The following is a 16,627-nucleotide window of genomic DNA, read 5'->3' as shown; positions in this document are numbered from 1 at the left end:
CCTTTGGTGTTGATCCACCAACAAATACTTTCCAGTGGCTCCATTTTGGAGTTCATGCACTTTGATCTTTTGTGGATAGGCATTTGCCCCACCCACACGTGGGAATACACCTTTCTCTGAAGTTCTGTGTCATGCTGCTCTCCTCCTTGACTTAACCAGGCACTGTTCCTTGCCAAGGCCTCTTCTAGGCTGGTGGCTCACTCTGTGTCTTCGCCCATTCCTTTAGGAGACCCACTATGTCCAAGGCATACTGTGGTATCATGCTTCCTAATAACTGGGACAGGGGGAAGCTTCTGCTACACTGAATTCACCAACTGTGTTAGCTCTGAATTAACTACATAAACAGGACTCAATCTGGTTCCCTTACCAGTCAAAGAATCCTCTCCTATAACTTGTAGCAGAAACATATTCTTCCTTTTTGTCTCCCATAGTGTCAAGTATAGGGATGGACAGCGCAGGTGTTGAGTAAATCTTTGGGGTATTAATTGGCAGGGACAGGAACTCCAGTTCTAAATGTACTCCCAGGAAGGTGCTTCATCATGGCCAGAAAGAGCAAGACCTCTTGATAAGTGTACCTTAAGCATAAGCTATAGGAAAAAGGTCAGAGACTTAGGCCCTTTGGCTAAAATCATTCCCTCTGCATTTAACCATAATCTCTTTACCCTTTGATAATGAAATGGGGGGATCAAGCAATGGCATCTTAATGGGAGTGAGCCTGGTTGCTAAGCTCCAAAGTAATTAGAAATGGGGGGAGGAGGGGAAGTAGGAGTGACATAAGAACCCTAGATTTTTTTTCTAAGTCATGCTTCTAACTTAGGGGTACTTCTAGGTCCCAGATTGCCTATTCTGCCCAGATCTGAAGAGCAGGGGAATTTCCCTGAAAATACTAGTTAGTCTGATCTTTATTTCAGTTTGAAAATTACAAGGGAACTTACCATAATAACTGTAGAGAGCCCAGAGATAATCTAGCTCAGGATTTCTATGTACAAGCCCACCCACCCCCAGTGTTCATGCCAACATCCTGGCACCAAACCCTTCTTGCTCAGCACAGGAGCTTCAGGAATGAAGAGAGCTGGATTCTGTGGTCTGGGTCCTACTCCCACCTCCAAGGAAGAGTGGTAGTTGATGCTGGCCTCCCTCCTAGAAGCAGTTCTGCAGGCAGGCCTTGTCCTATAGGCGCACTGGATGCCAGTGCCCCAATCCTAAGAATCCTCCCCTTGCCAAACTCCTCCTAAGCCAGTGGGCCCCTGGCAACACATTTTTCTAATGTTCTCAGGGCCAAAGTGGCAAAATCAAAGGTTCCTGTGATGGCTTCTTCGGCTTTGTTATTTTAACACTGACTTGTTATTCTAGCCTCTGGTCTTGGAAATGAATTTTTTGCTTTGTTTTTCATTTCCATACAAAAAAACCCAACTTGACAATTTTGCCAAAAAGATAAAAATCTTTTAACAGGTGCAGTTCTGTTGGTCAATCTGCTTTCGACAAGGCTCCATGGTTACAGCTACCCCCACCCCACTGCGGCCAGAGGTCATATGTGTCACCTCACTCCATGTGTCTGTGGCTGGGTCATAGCATTCCACGCTGTCCAGAAATGTGTGTCCATCATATCCACCTGCAAGGGGGACAACATAGCACATATCTACATCAAGCTAGGGAAGAGGGGAGGGAGAGAGACTGGCATATTAGATCACCTTCTTGCTTTCTTTTTCCCTCCCCTGCCCAGTCCTGCTGGGCAACAAATAAAAAAAGCAGATGGGGAGGGGTCTTCACAGAAAGAAAAGGCTGTGCTATTCCCTAATAACTCTTAGGAGACCATGTGTATCAGATATGTGAGGTGTCCCTCCCCTCACGGTTAAGAATCCAGCCACTTTACCAAGGACATAGATCTTTCCCTGGTGTACGGTGACCCCAAGTGCACTCCGTCGATGTTTCATGGGAGCCACAAAAGTCCAGGTCTCTGTTTCCACATCATATCTTTCCATACTATTTAACTGGTCAGTGCCATCATAGCCTCCTGTAGCATAGATGCAGTTGTTCAGAGCACAGACTCCTGCATAAACAAACAGACAGGTAGGTAACTCCTAGAATAGAACATCTGATTCCCTCAGCATCCACAGACAGCACTCCAGCTCGGGGTCCTCTCCTTAGAACCTGGGAGTGGAGGGAACTAGCCTGCTTGTCTGAGGGTCAGAGTAGAAACAGGACCTCTCTAAGGACCTGACTCTGTCCCTCCTGTGAAGGAGGCAGAGAAGCAGCCTACTTAGACAGTCAGTGTCTTGCTCATCTCTATATACCCCAGCATGTATGCAGAAGCAAGCCATAGCCCTGCCAGACACATGGGAAGGTGCACAATAAATATATGCTGGATGAAATGACCCTTCTGTTTTGATCAGGTCTCTGAGAGGAGCAGAACATGTCTCCACCTCTGACCCAATCCTTGCCCACCTGCCCCACTTCGGATGGTGTTCATAGGTGCAATCATCCGCCACTCGTTCCTCTCTGGATAGTAGCATTCAGCAGAATTGAGCCGGTTTGTCCCATCAAAGCCACCGACTGCATAGAGTAGGCGATTCAGGACAGCCACTCCCACCCCAATCCTTTGCGTCAGCATGGGCGCTACTAAGTGCCATTCGTCCCGTTCTGGCTCGTACCTGCAAGGGAAGCAAGGATACAGCATGGATATCAATTAAATCTATCCTTGCAGATCAGGGTGGGAAGAGGGTGAATGAGGGGGGCCTGAGTTAAAGTCCCTATTGAATTGGGTCAGAAAACTGGCAGTGCCCTCTTCTTGCTTTAGCCATTCTAGTACTGGTCTCCTAAAGCAAGAGGGACAAAGTTGTAAGGTAAATTGATTGTAAACCCCCTCGGGACCTAAATTTTTCCTCCTACTAGGAGAAATGAGCATGGAATGGGCTTATTTCATGAATACTTTACTAGATTTGAAATAGTAATGAATTACCCTGTTCCCACTATCATGCTTGGATACTGATGACTGCTGTCCTCTTAAATAGTAATAAGCATTCTAGGTAGTCTCTGTTGTCCTCAAGTGCCAACTAACTTTCTGGGGCCTAGTCTCCCTTATCTGTCTTAATAGGAGCTACTCTGAGTTTATTCATTGCCCCACACTCACCTCTCCACACTATTGTGGTGAATGCAGCCATGGGAGCCCCCAACCGCATAGATGAGGCCATCGATGACACCAACACCAATACGATTCCGGGGCACACTCATGGATGCACAAGGGGACCACTGATTAGTCATAGGATTGTAGCAGTCAAGGGCATTGGAGTCTGTGTTGCCATCTGGGGAATTGTTCCTTCCCCCCACAGCATACAGCAGGCCACCCACCACACAGCCTGCTAGGCCACTTCGGGGCACCTGTAGGTCTGCAAGGCGGAGCCAAGTGCCATCACAAGGGTTGTAGGCCTCCAGGTAGCTCAGTGATTGGCGGAAGTAGCCTCCTGCTGTGTAGATGAGCTGGCCCACCTTGGGTGCCCGGCAGGGCATCACCTGGGTGGGCTTGTGCAGGGTGAGGTCCTGAAAGATCTTAACCAGATAGTCCTTACAACGGGAATCTGACTGAAGGATCTCACACTTCTGCAGCTGCATTTGCAGGAAGTGGGGAGTGAGGGAATGGCAACGTACAGCACGAAGAAGGGCCTGAATGTAGAAGCGGCGGTGCTCGCAATCATATTTGACCCAATTGATGCAGGCATGGAAGACCTCGGACTCACAGCGCACGTTGAGATCGTCCCGACTGATAAGTGTAACCAGCTGGCAGTGGGATAGGTTAAAGAATTCCTCCTGCTTTGCTACCTGGTAGAGGGGATGAGAGGTAGTGGGAGCAAGGAGGTTCTTGACTGCAGTCCAAAGCGATGCCCCCCCCCCCCCCCCCATCCTCCTGGGATTGGACTACCACCATCAGGAGCTGTGTACTTCCTGCTTTCAGTGGGGCCACCCCTGAGTGGAGACACAGGGAAACAGAATGCTCCCAGCTCCTCCCCAAAGCTCAGGCAGTACTATTAAACAAATGAACAAGTACAGGTAGCAGCCAGACTCCATCAAATTATGCTTTTTCACTCTGACTCTATACACCTCAACCAGAGGTGTGATGTTTTGATAGGCACAGGACTAGAGTTATCTCCAGAAAGTAAATCACTCACTACCACTACCACCTGATAACTCCCAGGCCACCAAACATATACACACTTACCTCCCCAAAGTGCATATAGATGTACTCCCGGGCACGCTGATGGAGTTCAGCACAGCCAATTTGCTCAGCAAAGTTGGCAATGCCAATGGCATTGCTGGGATCCAGCTGCTGCACCAAAAAGTCACTGCAGGCCCGAACTACGCTGTCAATCTGGTACATGACAGCCCCATTCATCAAATGCAGCACACATTTCTCCCCCATGGAGATGGAGGCAGTGTAGGCAAACTCTATGAGTCGTTCCATCACCTTGGGGTGTATGCCCTCAATAGAGACCACTTCCATGCCCTGCTCCCGCAACCCATTGGTGAACATGGCCTTGAAAACTGGGCTGGAGGAGGCGAGTACAACCTTGTGAGCCATAAACTGGGCAGCAGGTGTATTTTCGTATTTGACCTGCAGAGTCACATCACATAGCTGCTGGCTGAGCCGAAGCTCATTCATGATGCCAAAGGCCTGTTTGGTGTGGTCCTCTAAGGTATAGCTGAAGGTCCGGTTGCCATGCTGGGAGGGTGTCACCTCCGCCTTGCACTCCGTGGCATACATCACCGCATAGCCGGCCCCCCCAGGGCGTTTGGACAGAAGGGGGAGAGAATGGGCACAGGGAACACCCCTGCTATGCCCAGACACTGGCTTCATCAGGCTCTAGAAAAACATTGCCACCGCCTGGAATCACACACCTGGGAGTGAGGGTGAGGGGATGGTGATCAGGCCCTAGGTGCCAGTCCTGGTAGGGAGAACCCACTCCTCCATGGGCTTGCTTCTCTCTCCTGGGGAAACTTCTCTCCTTTGCTAAGAAGACTATCCCAGGGGAGAGCAGCCAGCCTCCACCCACCCTAGGTGCTTAGAATGCCAACCTAAAAATGAGCCCTATCAATATCAGCTGGCACTCCAAGTAGCAATCCTAGCCTGGGTGGAGCCTCTTTCAAATGAGACAACCTGTGTAAAGTACTTTGCAAAACTTAAAAGGGCTATGTAAATAGATAATAAGTATATTCCCCAGCCAGACTCCTGGTTGAGGCTTCTCTGGTCTGGATCTGAGCCTTGATGGGATCGTAGACCCCAGAGGTCAACCTCATTTTAAAGATAAGGAAGCTGAGGATATGAGAAGTTAATGCACAAGTGGTAAGAGATAGAATTCAAAACCAGTTCCTGAGACTCCAAACTCTGGCTCCAAGTGCAAAAAGCAGATGGTCCCAAACCAGTGTTACAACTACCCTAAATATCTGAGAGATACCTTTCTGTCTAAATAGTGGACACCCACATCCCTACCAGGCACCCCCCACATCCCTACCAGGCGCCCCCCACATTACCTAACTCGTATGTGACACCCCTGCCTTCCACTCCTGTCCTGCTATTTCGGGGCTGGTGGCTCCCTCTGCGCCCCTGCTCTGGGTCATCCCTGGCCCAGCCCCGGCTGGAGGAAAGCCCCAGGTTCCAGCCTGGCGGGACAGCTTCCTAGCTATGTGACGTCGGGGCTCGCGCTCCTTCCCTTCCCGAACCTCCCCCCACACCCTCCCCGGGCCGCCGGGCCGCCCAAAGGGGACAAAGCCGGGGCAGCCGCACGAATGTCACCGGTGGGGCCCGGCCTGCCGGCCCGAGGCCCGAGGCTGGGGCGGCGCAATGGCTGCGCACCTACTTCCTGCCCCGGCCCGGCCCGCCCGCAACTGGCTCTGCAGGCCCTGGGGTAGCCCGGGATAGGATCTGGGCCCCTCCAGCGCCGGGCCCTGAGCCCCAGAACCCGCCCTCCGAAGGAGGGAACCCGGCGCGGGCGGGGAAGGCCGGGCCGACGTGGGGAAACAAAGCGGCGCCGGGCCGGGAGGGCGCCGGGCCGGGCCTGCCCGCGGTAAGGGTGCGCCTGTCTCCAGACAGCCTCGACCCGCGCCGCCAGGCGGGCCCCGGGCTGCAAAGAGGATCCGGGGCCCGCCACCCCGAACCCCTCACAGCGGCCTTCCCCCCGGCCGGGCGCCAGAGCCCGAACCCGAGCAGGCACCGAGGTCGCGGGCTCTTGAAACGCCGTACCCGCTGCCTGGTCCCGGCTCGGGGCAGGGCCCCTGCCGGCCGCGGCCTCCCGCAGCCCCGTGGGCGCGAGCTCCGGCGGCGGCGGTAGCGGCCGCGTTACTCACCCAGCCATGGCCGCACTCCTGCTCCTCCTCCGCCGCCTCCGCCTCCCGGGCTCGGGCGCCTCCATCGCGGCGCGCGGGGGGGATGGGGGTGGGGGGAGCGGTGGAAGGGAGATGGCGGGGAGGGGGGGAGGAGAAGGGGCGGGGCGAGGGGAGGATAAAGTCACCGTGACTAAGCAGACCGCGCGCCCCGGCCTTGTCAGAATAAGAGTCCCTTGGTCCGCCACCCGGGCTTCGGCCAACGGGGTCGCCCATAGCCGGGTCCTCCAGCCAGCGCAAGGGGAAAAGGGGACACGCTTGGTTTTGCTCCCCCAGAAAGAGTTAGGAGGCTAGGTTAGTAGGGGAGGGGCCCTGCTCCCGCCTCTTTCCCCTCCCCCGTCCGAGGGTCGTCCCTGGGTAACCCAAGCGCGAAGGAAAGCGTGGAAACGGAGCTACTTCGTGTGACTGGCGACAGAGGCGGAGGCTGGAGGGCCTCCCCTGGGCTACCTTCCCCGACCCCGGCGCTGGGGGGAGTCTGAGCGCCCTTGGGGGCTAGCCTGTCCCGGAAGCCCAGGGCGTGATGCGACCTCGGCTGGGGCTTCATGGGCCCCTGGCCCCAGGACTCACCACAAGCTCTCGGGATGTCCGACTTTGCCTCTTGGACCGACCCCAGTGGCCCAGCTTGTCCGTGACTCACCAGCCCTGCCCCAGAAGCAGCCCTTGCGGCTGGCAAACCTTTCGCTGCTTTCGATGCTTCGCCCGCCCCTCCTTCCAGGCTAGCGCGGCTACACTCAACACCTCACTTGACCCCCTCTCCTCCGGCCACCTGAAGCCAGGCCTTTGCCTTTCCTAGGCCGGGCGTAGAGAGTGATTGAGGATCCCAAAGCACGTGCTGTTCACCACCGCCGAGGCACCTGCCCGCACTCACTGAGGCCTGAACTTTTGGAGAAAAACGGCAGTTCCACCCCGCCCCCATCCCCGAAACACACCTAGAGGGAGGGAGAAAAAGGAGAGGGCGACTCCTCTCCCAGCCCTGCGGGTGACTCCGGCTCCTACCCAGACGGGCGTGACACGGGTGTCCTAGACCAGGGGTCAGAGTCCCCAGGAGCTGGGTGCCTCTCTACTCTTGGAAGCCTCCCTCTGCTTCGGTGATAAGAAGTGTATCAAAGACCTGGGAATCCAAGGATCCACAGGATGCTGGTGGCTGGGAAGGGAAAGGATGGGTGTAATAGAAAGGACCAACTCTGGCCAGGGCTGCGGCAGGATCATTGTAAATCCGAGGGTCTCAATCTAAGCGGATTTAGAGGAAGATCCCGGGGTTCCAAGGCATTAAAAGGGATCGCCTGGGATTAGGGGAAGGAGTTTCAAGTAACTCAAGGCCACAGACTTGGACAGGACTTGGAATAACTAAAACTTGGAATCTAAGGAGAGGTTGAGACCTGAGCCAAGATGCAACTGGAATTCTCCCTTCCCCTTACCCCCCAACTCGCCCGCCCATCTCTGGGTTTCCAGCCTCCTTAACAAAGCTACCTAGGTCCTCTGCAGTTCCGGGGGCTACCGGGAGGTGGAGGCGCGCAGACGCTAGTAGGCTAGGGCAGCGAAGTGTAGATCAGATTTAGAAACTGAGACTCTAAGGTCAGAGCTGTGCAATCTGCATCTCAGAAGGGTAGGGGACTGACTGATCGTGGTAGAGCTCTTAGGTGTTATTTTATGGGAAAAATAAGAGCAACACTTGGATTCGGGTTAGCGTATGCACAGATCAGCCAGGCATGAGATGGGGGCAGCACAAAGATTTTCCCACAAGCCTTGACCAGCAGAGAGATTGAGTCTTTGGCAAGGGCTCTTCCCTTTTATCGCTTATGTAGGGTGGCTAACTTGGAGTTCCAAGCGAAGGAAGTTAGAACCTAACCTGACACTGACGACTCTGGGTTTTTCTAATGAGGACTTCAAAATTTCAGGCCAGGTTCTCCTCGAGATCTAGGTTTCCGAGGTGTGTCCGTTCCCCGATACTCAGGCTTTCTAATACAAATTACTTTATTTTTCAAACAACAATAAAAACAACCTGTAATCTAAAAATAGTGCAGAAGGAGAGGACTGGGTCCTATAGAGGGATTGGGGAATAAAGTGTCAGTCTGTGACTTTCTGCACCTAAGTCTTAACTGGAGTGGGCGTGGCGTTGCTTGTGGAGACGCTCGTGTCGACTTCATGTCGGTTCGAGGAACGTTCCGACTTGCTGGTGCTGCACTCCAGTATAGGCGGTAGCCGGAGGCGTACGCTGGCCACACCTTCACCACCACCTGGCCCTGGGCGCAGGGGCCTGTAGCAGCAGCAGCAGCAGCAGCACGGGTAACAGCAGAAAAGGCGCAGGAGCGCACGGCGTAGGTCCCGGCTAGTAAGCGTGTAGATAATGGGATTGAGCAGCGAGTTGGCCATGGCTAGGCCCAGGAAGTAATCTGCCTGCAGGAGTACTGGGCAGGCTCGAGCTGGGCACGCTACATCCAGCAGCAAAAGCAAGAAGAGTGGTCCCCAACACAAGATGAACGCCAGCAGTACCACGGTCACCGTGCGCAACAGCGCCAAAGACTTGGGCAGGCGGCGGGACCCTCCGGACGCAGCCCGAAGTTGCAACTTCTTTGCGTTGGCACGCACCAGATAATAGATGCGGGCATAGAGCGCAAAAATAGCCACAAGGATGACTAGGAAGGCAAGCACACAGAAAAGCACGTAGGACTTGGCATAGAGGGGAAGCACTGTGGAGCACTGGGACAGGCGGCCGAGGCAGTTCCAGCCGAGGCCAGGAAGAAGCCCGAGCAGCAGGGACGCCAGCCACGCAGCTCCCGCCAGCAGCAGGGTGCGTCCCCGCCGGTGTGTGGGCGCCGGCCTACGGCTTGTCATGGTCAAGTGTCGCTCCAGCGCTATCGCCAGCAAGCTGAGCACCGAGGCAGCCAGTGTCACGAAAACACCGCCCTCGCGGGCAAACCAGAGAGCGGGCGACAGGTGCAAGGTGCGGGCCCCAGACAACAGGATGTTGATCGTGTAGGCGGCGCCGGCTAGCAAGTCGGAGAGGGTCAGGCTTCCCAGAAGCAGGTACATGGGCGCATGGAACTTCTTGTGCCGCCAGAGGACTAGCAGAACCGCCAGATTCTCCAGGACGATGAGGCCACACACTGCCAGGAAGACTGCAGCACTTGCGCGCAAGCCGCTGCCGGGATCATAGCGAGCCCCGTTCAGTTTGCCGGTGTAGTTGTAGTGCAGAGCGATCACCTCACTCCCTAGCACAACCTGGAGCGCCGGAGGCGGCTCCATGGTGGCCTAATTCCCCACCTCCTCCTCCTCGTGGTTCTTTGCCTCTTGAGGCGCTTCACCGATGCGTGGCTACATCACCATACTGGGCATTGGGAAAGAAATCGTTCACAGGCCTGAGCCCTGGATCTTGGTCCCAGCCCTGCTGGAGAAGGAAGAGGACCAAGTCAGTGGCAGAGTTCTCCCCAGAGCCAGCCTCTAGAGATTCCAGCGCCCCAGGGTCCTCCTTCCCCCCCCTCCCCCAAACCTTCCCTTCTCCTCAGATTCCTGAGCCCTGGGAGTTTTGGCCACTTCCTCCGGAAAGCCTCTGGAGTAGCAGGAGCGAGAGACAGCTTCTCCCCCTTTCCCCATTCTGGGAACCCAGCCAGCCTAGAAAAAAGACCGAATGAACTGCTGTGCCCCGCAGGAATAAGGTCCGAGATGCCCTTGGGGCCATTGTGCCCCTCTCTAGAGCAGAAACCGGCTCAGCTGTCCCTAGAGCCAGTCTGGAGTGAGGGGGCTGAAGGGGTGAGTGGGCTTAGCCCTTGGCAAAGACCTCGCAGGCAGCTCCAGAGTGATGAGGAACAGCGGGGGAGGTTCCAGGGAGGGGATGAGTTGTGACCTCCGGGCCAGGAACCAGGCAGGCACCGGAGCTGGGCCAAACCAGTGGGGCGGAGGCAGATTGTCCCAGAACTCCTAGACACACGCACAGACACAAAAGCCACACACACAAGTAGAGTTGCACAGGCAGGCACAGATCCACAGACATAAAGCAATTACACATACACAAATAAGTAGACACGCAAATTCACAGAGACTTAGCGTTATACATGTGAACAACTACAAATTCACAGATACACAAGTCTTCCAATCACTGAATTTCAGAGTTGGAAAGCACGTTAGAGACCATTTAATTCAATCCTTAACTGAAAAAGGACTTCCCCACCCCCTCTCTCCATCATCCCATCCAGTCTCCAGATTTAAAACACAAAAGTAGAATCACAGGCAAACAGATCTACAGCTCAGTGACACATACACACAGAATTATACAAGTTACACAGCCACAAATCTAAAGATACATAGAACTTGCTGCTGATGAGAGAGATCTGAGTTTCTGAAACGGCTCCCTCAGCTATTACTCAAGCTGGGGCAGGAAATGTTACTGAGAACTTCGATGTCCTCTGGCCTCCCTGAGTCAACTCAGCTAAACCTGCGGCTCTGCAGGAAAGTGAAGGGAGAGACTTGCAAGTGGGGGAATTCTTACTCTACCTCTGTTTCTCTCTCCACACTTCCACCTCTCTCCATTCCCCTAAGCCGAGATAGCTGGGTATTCCCTGAGCTGACGCTGACATTTCTCTTTTTTGAAAATGCCAGGGAAGTCCCTGGAGAGGGGAGCTGGAGGCTTCGGTTGGGACTGGCAGGCCTGCCGCTTTCTTCCCTGACCCCATTCAGGGTAAGTGGGGAGAGGGGCTGCATGATGGTTGTCCTTTTCGGGGGATTCTGTGCCCTGTGTCGGGCATCTGGAAGGTCTCTGGGACAGCAGCTGCTATGGCTGGGAGACAAAGCCCTCATAGCTATCTCTTGTGCAGCAACAACTGCAGTAGGCAGCCCTTGGTTTTGCGGCAGCTGCCGGCTCAGAGGGCCAAGTGCGGTGAGAACTCGACCCTGGGTCCTGCCCGCCTCAGATCTCCAGTTGCACGCGTGTCGCCTAGACCACAAGAGCACCTCAGAGTCGGGTGATAAGCTGACTCTAGGATCTCGTGCCCAGATCCCACTACCCCGCCTTGCCTATCCTGAGAGGGGGTCCCCAGCCTTCCACACTCACCCTGCGGCTTCGGCTATAGCGAGTCGCGCTTTCCCGAGCCTAGTGAAGCGCGTTTCTGCTCCAGAGTTGTGCCCGCATCAGGCTGGGCGGGGAGGAGCGAGGCCTGGGAGGGCTTGGTTCAGACCTGGGTGCGGGCCAGGGGGCGGGGGCTGGGACTGAGCTGTTTCCAGAGGGGGAGGCAGGATCCATCCAGTCTTCGGAGAGGCTAGGGAATAGCTGGCCTCCCTCAGACCCTGTGGGATCTACTCCCGCAAACTGTTAGCCTGTGCTACACGTGCCCCGGGCCTGCTCCCTACTCCAACTGATACCATGGAGTCCAGGATGGGACTGGCCCCAGAGAGGGAACACCAAGTGCAAAACAATCCAACATTTCATCCCGGGCTCCTGAGTACCTACTGCCGGTCAGGGGCGCTGCGCTCAAGGGGCTCCTGCATGAACACTTCAGTCTAGGTCCCTTCGCTCAGTCTAACACATCTACACTGGATGAGTAGAAGACACCTGGGCTGGAGTGACAGCGTGGAGCGGAGAGTTAAGTGGCAAGGAGGCACCTAGCTCCAAGGGAACTTGCACATAAAAGACGCTTTTAATAAACGCTTAATTAAGTAAACATCGCCAGGGCGAGACTTGAAGGACTAGAGTAAGGATTGGAGAGAGGCAGTCAAGAATAAGGAGAAGGAACCTCATTTCCCTGCCGGACACTGATGGGCAGCCCGGCCACTCCAACCCCAAGCATCCCCAGCAGCAGCCGATAGACTTTAGAATAGGAAAAAAAAAATAGAGGGGCACATAAACACAGAGGCTGACCGAGACAGAGTTGGAGAACTCGGAGACACAGACTGGGACAAAGGCATACTTACAGTAAGGCTCAGTTACAGGATGGTCCTGTTTCTCAGAGTCAGGAAACGGCTCCCGCTCAGCTCCCCTGGGACTGGCTGGGCTGGGAAGATGGGTTTTTAATTCCTGTGGGGACCTTTCCCCTCGTCATCTGGCTCTCTCCTCTGAGGCAGTCGAACTCTCATGAACTATGCCGCCCCCTCCCGTAGGCCCGCCTGCTCTATGTCCGGAGGCCTCCCCAGCCTTTGACCCTCCCCTTCTGCTCCGATCAATTCCCTCAGCCTGGCCCCCTCCTCTCTAATTCCTAGGCAGCACTCGACCCCTAGCCCTTGTCCTGCTCCTGGGTCCTGGGACTGATACTTCAATCTAATCCAATCCAATCTGCATTTATAAAACGCTTGTTATGTGCTAGGCAGTGTGCTGGTGTACTTTCCCAACTGCTCTCGCCTACCTTAGACTGAGGGGGTGGATAGGATGGGGTGAGCTGTGGCCTCCACCAAGGACAGTGCCCTTTGCCCCTACTGGAAAATTGCTGCCAACTGAAGAATAACGTGTAGGAGGTGGGGTTTAAAATCAGAATGTTTCAAAAGGACTTTCAGGTTGAAGATTTGTACAGTGTTTGCATACATTATTTTTGATGCTCAAGCCCTATGTGATAAGTAGCATGAGTATTATTCTCATTTTACAGATGTGAAAATGTGGAGCTCATGGAGATGAAGGGACTTGTCCCTGGTCACAGGTAAGAGTGGTAAGCAAAATCTGAAGCTGACCTAAGTCCAGTATCATGCTGCCTGGGAGAGATGGCCGATATCACAACCTCTAGGAGCTGAGTAGAGGCTCAGGGGCCATTTAGACCAAGGCTCAAAGCAGCAATCCCCTTGACAACATCAATCAGTCCATTGACAAGCACTTATTAAATGCTTTCTATGTGTCAAGAACTGTGCTAAGTGATGGGGGGCACAATGAATGAATAAATGAAGTGAATGAATAAATGAGAGAATGAAGTTATTTGTCAAGTGCTTACTATGCTTAACCCTGAGAACACAAATAGAAAAGTATGACAGTCCCTTCCCTCAAAGAGCTTAAAGTCTAGTGCCAGAGGCAATGTCTACAGAATATATGTAAAATGAATACAAACAAATTAGTTTGGAGAGAGATTATACTAGAACTGGAGGGGGGGGGTAAAGAAATCTGTAAAAAGACAAAATATTTCATGGGGAATGTAATGTTTGAAGTGAGTCTTAAAGGAAACGAGGAATTCTTTAGTCAGTGGTTGGAAGGGGAGGGTGCACTTTAGGCTTTGTGAGAGATCTAGTGCGAAGGAACAGTGATTGGCCAGTATGACTGGATCACAGAGTGCAAAGTGTAAGAAGCTTACAAAAAGTTTTAAGTGTCAAAAAAGAGGAATTTATATTTGATCCTAGGGAGTCATTGGGATTTGTGAAGTTGTGAAGTGATACATGTTTTAGAAAAGTCACTTTGGCAGCTATAAGGAGAATGGATTGGAGAGTGAAGAGATTTGAGACAGGAAGACCAAGGAGTCCAGGCAGGGGTAATAAAATTCTGAGCTAGCATTATTAGTATGGTGGTTGTGTGAGTAGAAAGGAGAGGCTTGATATGCAAGAGATAGATATTGGGGAGATAGGAATGACTACCCGATACATTCAGCTAGTCTTTTCTTGAAGACCTAAAGTGATGGGGAACTCAAAACTTTCCAAGGCAGTCTTTTGATTTGGAGACAATTCTAATGTTTAAAAACATTTTCTTGTGGGGGAGATGCTAGAGAAAGGGAAAGAATTTGAAACTCAAAATTAGAAAAAAAAATGTTAATAAATAGAGATTTTAAAATAACCAAAAAAGTAAAACTGGAAAAAATTAATGTGTGTATGTCTGAACAAATTTTGCCTTTCTTCAGCTTCTGTTCATTGACTATTTTCAAGTGAGGGAGGTGCAGAGTCACCAGTCTCACTTTCTCCTCCGGAGCCATTTGGATTCAGTGGCAAAATATAGATCACTACAACTAGAGATGGCCCTGGATGCAGTGGAAGACCTTGGGCTTTTTAAGCTAAAGTCTTTAACTCAGTTTGACTGAGGCAACACCCCTTTAGTGATTAAGGCTAGGTAAGAAGTGAGGCAGAGAATGGCCCCTTTGACCTAATCAAAAAACAACACAAAAAAACAAAACAAAAACAATCGGGGAGGGGAAGACCCTTAGGGTTTCTGGCCAAAGCAGAAACAATTGCTATTTACATTCACTCTGAGCCAATCTGGACCCAAACAGTGACCAAGTGACTTTGCACAGCCCTCCCTCACTTAAATCCAATTCACTTGCATGTCATGGCATCACTTCCCAGTTCTCCTACTCCTCTTTGAGAAGGAAGGACCCACAACAACAGCTCATTGAGCATAGTTCTTTCTTCTGGGGGCCACGAAGAACAAGTCTGATCTCTTGTCTATGTAGCAATCCTTCAGATACTTGAAGTAAGCTATCTTGTTCCCACCTTTTTTCTCCAGCGTGTGTCCCTGGTTGCATCAACCAGTTCCTCTATAACACATTATATAGTCCCATCGACATCCTGTTCTCCCTCCTCTAGATCTGCACCAGCTTCACAGAAATCACAAAATTTAAGTTGGAAGGGATCCCTGGGGCCAATGATTTGAACCCATACCTTACTAAGTCTCCTATATTAGCTACACCAGACAGGAATCATCCAGCCTTTACCTGAAGATCTCCAGTGAAGGAGAACCCAATTTCTGCTGAGGCAACTCATTCCATTTTTGGAGAGCTCTATTGGCTGGGAAGATTTTTGTTAGATCAAGACAAGATCTGTTTCTTTGAAACTTGACCTTTTTCTACCCTCTAGGACCAAATAGAACAAGTCTAATCCTTTCACATGACAGCTTTTCAAATATTTGAAGACAGTTATCATTTTTTCTCCCAACTCTTCTCCAGGATAAGCACTTCTAATTCTTTCAAATAATTCTATTATGACCAGGGCCTCTACCATTCTGATCACTCTCTGACTTACCAATATCCTTCCTAAAATGTGATGCCCAGAATGGAACACAATATTCTAGATATGGTATGACTAGGGCAGCAAATAGCAGGATCATAACAGAACATTAGAATTGTAAGGGACCTTAGAGAACTGTTGAGCCTTCCCCTTCATTTTACAGATGAGAAAACTGAAACTCAGAGAAAGCATGGTGCTTATCCAAAGCCACAAATTCTGTAATAGGGCTAGAACACTAACTCAGGTCTTCAGATTCCAAATTCAATGTTCTTTCAACTCTACTTTCTCTATAATTGGGGTGTGTGTGTGTGCTGTGGCTTGAGGGTGGGAACTATGTTTTCCTTCTCAGACTAAAAGAGTAAGTAGGTTGTGCATGATTAATTGTATGGCTGGGGCCTGGAGAGGAAAATATTTGGAGCAGCCATCATGAGATGTTGACATGAGTAAAATAGGATTGTTAAGCAGAAGTGAGAGCCTAAATAAGGTGAAAGAAACTGGAAATAATTAATGCTGAAGGAGCTATAGGAAGAGAGGTGTACTATTTTGAATTTATCCAGGTACTCTAGAAAATAATCCAGAATTATGACAGAAGAGTCACTAAACTGTTCACATTCTTTGACCCAGGAATTCCATTATGAGGCATATACCCCAAGGAGACAAATGAACCAAATTAATGTACGAATGAGGCATTTTAAAAGTGATCATTCTATGCAAAGCATTGTGTTAAGTGCTGGGGATACATATAGTAAAGTATGACAATCCTTTCTCTGAAAGGATTCACATTCTAATGTAGAACGCAACACACATGGCAGGTTTTTAGCAAGTCAGGGGGAAGGGTTCCATGGTCCTTAGGGCTAAGCAGCAAAGAAGAGATGAATCCTTCTTCTTTAGTGTCATTCCCATTGAAAAAATCATATCAGTCTCTGATGCTGAAGTATTTGATAGTGCCAAGGTCTTTGGTGAAAAGTAGCTGTTTAGTAGCTGGTTGCTGTAGACCCTGCAGGGGCCAGTTGCCAGGCTGCATCTTCACAGGGGTTGCTTCTCAGGATGATGGCTGAAGGTACTAGGCTGCAAGTTTTGCTGCTCAAACCTCTTGGGTTCATGATCCTGGACAATGATGGAAAGAAATACCCTCTGCATAACAAAACATTTATACCAGCACTTTTTTCCTATAGCAAAAAACTCCCAAACAAACAAAAAACTGTAAATCAGTGTCCATTAGTTAGGAAATGGCTGAGCAGTTATGACATACAGGTGAACTGGAATATTACTGTGCTGTAAGAAATAACAAATATGGGGCAACTAGGTGTTGAAATGAATACACCACCATCCTTGGAGTCAGGAGAGCCTAAGTTCAAAT

General features: G+C 51.5%; 2 protein-coding genes and 1 long non-coding RNA gene across 4 annotated transcripts; 1 reads left to right on the top strand and 2 right to left on the bottom strand.

Annotated features, from left to right (window-relative positions):
- Positions 1 to 884: 884 nt before the first annotated feature.
- On the bottom strand, positions 885 to 6,704 carry KEAP1 (kelch like ECH associated protein 1). Of its 2 annotated transcripts, none has more exons than XM_072602410.1 (6): positions 6,337 to 6,704; positions 4,214 to 4,855; positions 3,131 to 3,816; positions 2,446 to 2,651; positions 1,874 to 2,050; positions 885 to 1,612 (listed from the first exon to the last, which is right to left on the bottom strand). In XM_072602410.1, the coding sequence occupies exons 1-6, from the start codon at positions 6,586 to 6,588 to the stop codon at positions 1,446 to 1,448; spliced, it is 2,130 nt and encodes a 709-aa protein (XP_072458511.1). In that variant the 5' UTR covers positions 6,589 to 6,704; the 3' UTR covers positions 885 to 1,445. The 2 variants fall into 2 exon arrangements, with proteins under 2 accessions (XP_072458511.1, XP_072458512.1); XM_072602411.1 differs by having other exon boundaries at positions 4,214 to 4,890; positions 6,337 to 6,468.
- A 1,624-nt stretch (positions 6,705 to 8,328) lies between these two features.
- S1PR5 (sphingosine-1-phosphate receptor 5) lies at positions 8,329 to 9,618 on the bottom strand. The gene has a single exon (XM_072602412.1). The coding sequence runs from the start codon at positions 9,616 to 9,618 to the stop codon at positions 8,461 to 8,463; it is 1,158 nt and encodes a 385-aa protein (XP_072458513.1). The 3' UTR covers positions 8,329 to 8,460.
- Positions 9,619 to 9,755: 137 nt separating this feature from the next.
- Positions 9,756 to 14,118, top strand: LOC140500115 (uncharacterized). Its single transcript, XR_011965619.1, has 2 exons — positions 9,756 to 11,047; positions 12,942 to 14,118. It is a non-coding gene; the product is annotated as an uncharacterized lncRNA (long non-coding RNA).
- Positions 14,119 to 16,627: the final 2,509 nt, after the last annotated feature.

Source organism: Notamacropus eugenii, chromosome 4 (assembly GCF_028372415.1).
Source record: "Notamacropus eugenii isolate mMacEug1 chromosome 4, mMacEug1.pri_v2, whole genome shotgun sequence".
NCBI lineage: Eukaryota > Metazoa > Chordata > Mammalia > Diprotodontia > Macropodidae > Notamacropus > Notamacropus eugenii.
Note: the sequence above shows the minus strand (reverse complement) of the source record. Positions and strands in the feature narration are given on the sequence as shown.

Excerpts from the sequence above, each read along its gene's own strand:
- KEAP1 (XM_072602410.1), bottom strand. The coding sequence starts at position 6,588 with ATGGGCGACCCCGTTGGCCGAAGCCCGGGTGGCGGACCAAGGGACTCT. Across the intron at positions 3,817-4,213 it reads TCTATATGCACTTTGGGGAG|GTAGCAAAGCAGGAGGAATT; the intron begins GTAAGTGTGTAT and ends CCCCTCTACCAG. Across the intron at positions 1,613-1,873 it reads GGGAAAGATCTATGTCCTTG|GTGGATATGATGGACACACA; the intron begins GTAAAGTGGCTG and ends TCCCCCTTGCAG.
- S1PR5 (XM_072602412.1), bottom strand. The coding sequence starts at position 9,618 with ATGGAGCCGCCTCCGGCGCTCCAGGTTGTGCTAGGGAGTGAGGTGATC.